A 5,400-nucleotide genomic window follows, 5' to 3' on the forward strand; every position below is an offset into this window, starting at 1 on the left:
TGGGGCCAGGTAGGGAGCGGGTTAGGGGGTCACTCGTCCCTTCCTTACCGTCCTCGGTGGCCCTGGCGGCCTCGGCTTCGCGTCTCTTGCGGGAGATACGTTGCTTCTCCTCCAGTCGTTGTTTCTCGGCGTTGGCCTCATCCCAGCGGCCGTTCTCCATCAGGCGCTGGTCCGGGCGCCGACGGCTGTCCGTGGGCGCCGTGCCGCTCTCCGGGGCGTTGAGCGTCAACGCCAGCTCCGAAAAGTAGTACATATTTTCTGCGTACTTCCTACGCCAGGGAAAAGGGATCAAACTCAAGCCCCCTGTGCCAGCGGGCTTCACACCCAGCCTCATGCCCCTGCTCTTCGCTGGGGCCCCAGAGCCGACCCCGGTCCCCCCCCCCAGCTCTTGGGACACCTTTGTCCCGTGTCCCCTACTCACGGGAGCGGGTTCCTCTTCCACAGCAGCACCCGGCTGTCCTCGGCCTCGTGGGCCCTCTGCCGCCCTTCCGCTCCGTTGTCCCCAGCGCCCAGCGTCACCTTGTAGCAGTCCATCTTCTCATCCCAGGTGCCCAACAGGACAAAATGCACTTTCCCCGCGGGGTCTGTCACCTCCCCGGTGACCTGCCGGGACAGGGACAGCCTGAATCAGGACACTCAAAAGCCACAAGCACCCCGGTGCGTCCCGAGCCGCCCACCCAGCCTCCCCGTGCCCCTACCTTCCTTGCCACGTCCCGTGAGAAGTAGCTGTAAGGAACGAACTTGAGGTTGCACTTGTCGCCCGTCTTGTGATTGACAATCTCGATTTCACCCGACTGCGGAGGGGAGGAGGAGATGGTCAGATCCAGCCCACAGCCCTTTCCCTGGTGGCAGGGGAAACTGAGGCACGGGGGATCCATGTCTCTGTACAGGACCGGCACAAACAGGTGCTGGTGAGCCCTATCACTGGGGTTTCAACCCACCTGGTCTATCCAGAGCTTGCCCACGATGATGTTGTGCACGGTGGTCGTGACCTTTTTCCACGTGTAGTGGTTGCCGGAGGAGTGGAAGACGCAGTGGATGGTACCTGAGGAAGGAAGGCTGCGCTGGGAACGATCGCCTGGAGCCTGCCCCGCCAACAGAGGCTCGGGTGGTCCCCAAACCTGCCCCACTCCCATGCGCAGCACAGATATCCTCCCTCCCCAAGCGTCTTCCCGCACGGCACGTGCCCAGTGCTGCGGAGCTCACCCAGAGGCATGATGGAGAGGTATTTGCCCCGAAACTTGCTGGTGATTTTGATTTCCTGGCGAAGCGTCCAGCCGTGCTTGGAGTCGGCGTGGTGGGCAGCGGCCGGTGGGTGGTGGCTCACCTGGCCGGGAGAGGGGACAGGTCAGAGCCAGCCACCCTGAGCGGGCCGGTGGTCCCGGAGGAGCGGGGCTGGCGGTACCTGCTCGCAGAGGGAGCGGTAGCCGTTCTCCTCCAGGCGATCCAGCTCAAAGGTCTCCCCCAGGAGGGGGTTGAAGGGCTTGCTGGTGCGGAAGACGGTGGTGGAGTAGGACGAAACGGTGAAGGCGGCCACGTAGCACAGCTGCTCCAACGAACTCTCGCACTTGGCCGCCCGGTCAAGCAGCTCGTGGTACTCCAAGTCCTCAGTCAGACGCTGCAGCATGGACAGGGGCTCGTTGAAGTTCACCTGGAAGGGAAAGAGAGGTAAGAGGGGGGGGTTCTCGGGGTGCCCTGCACCCACCCACCAGCTGCATCTCCACTCACCGGCATGGGGATCTTGGACAACTCCTTCCCAATGCAGTTTTTCATGATGCTCCAGAGGTTGAGGCTGTAGTTGGGTTTGTAGGGGATGCGGGTTCTCTTCTCCTTCTTGGTGTCCTCTACCTGGTGCTTGTACTAAGGGCGAGATCAGGGCTGCTGCGACGCCGCTGTGACCCCCGCCGCAAGAACCGGGGCACCCCCAGCCCAGCCCTGCCTCGCAGCCACCTCCCTGCCAGCCCTGTTCCTCCAAAAGCCAGCACACGATGCCGGAGGAAAGCCCCCCATCCTACCTGCTCATCTAGGCTGATGTCGCTGCTGGTGCCACTGATGTTGCTGCCGGTGCGCCTGGGGGGGGCAAGGAGAGGGGCAGAATCAGTCCTGAGCGGGGTGTGGGGCACAGGAGAGCAGCCCCACACCCCAGCACTCACTTGTGGCCCATGCTCTCCGGCAAGGTGATGATCTCTGGGGCATCAAAGAACTCGTTGTCATCATCCTCGTCACTCAGGTCTCCTTTTGCAGGGCAGCACGGATCTGGGGCAGGGGCCGGGGGAAAGAGGGCAGTTGAGGCAGCGAGTTCAAGGTTCCTCCCAGTTTCGCCCAGTGGGAGCACTGGAGGGTCCCCCCACCCTGTCACCACCAGCCACGCGAGGGCCACACACCACCGCTGCTGTGCTGAGGGGCGGGCAGACAAGGCTTCGGAGGAGCAGGGACAGAGCGAGCAGGTTTCGTGCGCGGTGGGGCAGCACGCTGCCCACTGTAGGTGCCGCAGCTGTTCGGCTGCGCGGGAGAGACGGAACAGACCTATCGCTTGGGGTTGGCGACGCGAAGCACGCCGGGCCTGGCTCAGGGAAGGGACTAGAAGCAGCTGGGAGTTACCCTGGGTGCAGTGCTGTTGGCTTCCCCCATCCCTGCCCTGCACTATCAGCTCCATCTCACCACCACTCGCTCCCCCTCAACCAGCCCCCCAAGAACACGGCATGGGGGCTCTGGGCAGCCCGGCAGTACCTTTGGTGGAGCCGCCGGTGCCAGGCGCGCTGGCAGGCAGGACGGTAGCGCCGCGGAAGGCCCTCTCCAGGTGGTTGTGCTGCTTGGCCAGCTGCTCCAGCGTCTCCTCCAGCCGGATGCGCTGGTCCCGTTCGTGCTGCAACGATTTCTGCCACTTCTTGCTGTGGGTCTGGGCCAGCATCAGAAAATCCCGGCAGGCCTGCAGGGAAACGGTGCCCCCATCAGCGTAAGGTCTGCGTGATGGGGGTCAACCCCCCCGCGTGACCCCCCTGCCCTGCCCTACAGGGTGGGGTACGGGACTCACGTTGATCATGGCATTGGAGGTGATGCGGAAGAGGGTGGCTCGCTCGTTCACCTGCTTGATCTTCTCGGTGCTCTCAGCCGGCAGCCGGAGGGTCTCCAGCTCGCTGAGGGAGCGCTGCAGGGCTGTGCCGTGCTTAGCAATCAGGTCGTTGCAGGTGCTCAGATCCTCCACCTTGCTGGACAGGGTGCGCAGCGTGCTCTGCAGCTCCGTCTTATCCGTCTGCGATACTGACTCGTCGCCGGAGTCATCTGCCAGCAGGAAGGGATGTTCGCGTGGCCCCATGGGGCCTCTCTCCTCCCAGGAGATGGGGAAGAAGGGGAAGCTGCGGGCTGGGAGCAGCGAGAGCACCTGCCCTCTGAGCCACACCAGGCTCTGACCACGGGGCTGCCAGGATGGGCACCACAGGAGCCCCCCCCCACTCTCTGGGGGCTGGAAGCCACACATGGGGTGCTCCCGGCCACCACCATGGCATCCTGGACGGCGATGTCACAGCAGAGAGCAGCAGCTCGGAGCAGATGGCCAATCTCCTGGTGCACGAGCAGTCACGCTAGCGAGGAAGCATGTGCCAGGCTGCTGGCAACTCCTCAAGCTGGAGCCGGACAGCAGGAAAGCCAGCTCCACGCTGGCACGGCTGCAGCAGGCAGGACAGAGCTGCCGAGCTCACACGTGGATGGACGCGGCCACCCCTTCCAAATCCTGCTTGGGGAGCGGTTGCCAGCACCCCGGGCCATGTGCTGCGATGCCGTCCCTGCACAGCACCCCAACCGGGCAGGGGAGATGGACGGGAAAAAGCAGGTTGCTCGCTAGCAGCGAGCAAAGGGAGCTTGGCAACAGGGAGGGAATGTGGGGTCATGTTCTGTGGAGGGGCAAAACAGTCCCTAGGCCCAAGAAGCAGGACCCATGTGGGCATAGCAGGGGGCTGATGCATGCTGCTTGGCTCCGGAGGCCTGGGGGAACACACGCCGGCTCACATGGGGGCTGTACCTGATTCCTCCAGCATCTTGACGGCTTTGGCCTTGGCCAGCTCTAAGGCGGTGACCCAGCGTTGCCGTTCCACCTCCGAGCTGGCTTTCAGGTGGTAGGTCTGAGCCCCGCCGTTGGAGATGATGAAGTTGCAGGAGTCCTCCACGGTAATGTTGGCTGTGGCCAGGTTGATGGTGCCGCGGCAGGTGTGCCGCATCTCCGCCTTGGACCTGGGATGGAGCGGGATGGGGTGTGGTGAAGGGGCTGGAGGAAGGAGGTGACCCACAGCCCGGCCTGGGTGCGGGCTGAGTCTTTGGGGGGGCTGCAGCTGGGACCTGGTGTTCCCCAGCCTGCAGACAGGGCTATTAATAGGGCACCGGTTCCAGCCCCCGGCTGTTTTGCCAAGCCGGCGGGGCAGGCACGCAGCCGGCGTGGGGTTTCACCGCCAGCGCTGGAACGGGGCCAAGGCTGGCAACACCGCTTCGGGGGAAGAGTGTGGGGAGGGGTCTGCAGCCCCCAGGGACCACCACGCTCCCCTCCGTGCCTCCCGCATCCCAACACGGCGGTGAACTCTCCGGCGTGGCGCGAAGCCATGCCAGCCTAGCACACCTCTTCCGCGTCACCGGGCCCGGGCCTGCGGGACGGTGACAGACGCCTGGGACACCCCCAGCCCGGCCCGGGCCTCCCCCCACCCGCGGGGCTGTAACTCGAGCTGGCAGCTGCCTGCAGGCTCCGGTTCCCCCATCAATAATGGAGAACCGGGGACGGACATAGTCCCCCCTCAGCTGGGCTCAGGTGTCCCCTTGGGGACTAAGCAGGGGTACAGCGGGGAGGGGGCTGGTAACGCCGCTCTCCCCCCCTGCCCCACTCCCACCCGGAGCAGACCCGCGGGGGGGACGGCCCTCGGTGCCCCCCCGGGGAAGGGCTGCTCGGAGGAACACCGAGATCCAGCGGCCGGGGGAAGGAGCTACGGGGGTGGGCAGACAGACAGGCGACCCCCCGCCCCGGCCCCAAACAGCCCCAGGGCCCCGACAGGAAGATGACAACCCTTCCCCGCCCCAGTTGGCACCGGGGAACGGCGGGGAACGGCGGGGAACACTGACACCTGACCGGTGCGGGGTGGGGTAGGGGCGACACACATAAACACCACCCCGTGGCTTTGTGGTGGGGGAGAACCGGCCGGGCCCCAAGGTCACGGGGGAACCCCGCAGGGCAGAGAGGGGGCGAGGGGCTGCGGGACGGGCCCAGGGGTGGACGGGGGGGGTGTCCCCGGTACGTACCGGTAGTAGCTGAGGAGGCCGTTACTGAGCACGAACCAACGGCGCTGGTAGCCCTTGATGTAGTTGGTCCACTTGAAGAGCCAGCCCTCACGGGCCGAACCGGACCCGGCGCCTCCCGCCCCG

The 5,400-nt window shown here is 65.4% G+C and overlaps 1 protein-coding gene across 1 annotated transcript in view; it reads right to left on the reverse strand.

Annotated features, from left to right (window-relative positions):
* Positions 1 to 4,107, reverse strand: part of OSBP (oxysterol binding protein) — an 11,458-nt gene extending 7,351 nt beyond the window's left edge. Inside the window, exons 1-11 of the mRNA XM_010564348.1 lie at positions 3,035 to 4,107; positions 2,731 to 2,929; positions 2,154 to 2,256; positions 2,016 to 2,070; positions 1,729 to 1,860; positions 1,406 to 1,651; positions 1,207 to 1,327; positions 942 to 1,045; positions 699 to 794; positions 422 to 603; positions 7 to 269 (exon numbers count right to left, since the gene is read on the reverse strand). Coding sequence (XP_010562650.1) covers positions 7 to 269; positions 422 to 603; positions 699 to 794; positions 942 to 1,045; positions 1,207 to 1,327; positions 1,406 to 1,651; positions 1,729 to 1,860; positions 2,016 to 2,070; positions 2,154 to 2,256; positions 2,731 to 2,929; positions 3,035 to 3,478 — 1,945 coding nt within the window. The 5' untranslated portion in view covers positions 3,479 to 4,107. The remainder of the gene's footprint in view (positions 1 to 6; positions 270 to 421; positions 604 to 698; positions 795 to 941; positions 1,046 to 1,206; positions 1,328 to 1,405; positions 1,652 to 1,728; positions 1,861 to 2,015; positions 2,071 to 2,153; positions 2,257 to 2,730; positions 2,930 to 3,034) is intronic.
* Between the last annotated feature and the right edge of the window lie 1,293 nt (positions 4,108 to 5,400).

The sequence above is a fragment of the Haliaeetus leucocephalus genome, unplaced genomic scaffold (assembly GCF_000737465.1).
Source record: "Haliaeetus leucocephalus isolate CR32 unplaced genomic scaffold, Haliaeetus_leucocephalus-4.0 Scaffold177, whole genome shotgun sequence".
Classification (NCBI taxonomy): Eukaryota; Metazoa; Chordata; class Aves; order Accipitriformes; family Accipitridae; genus Haliaeetus; species Haliaeetus leucocephalus.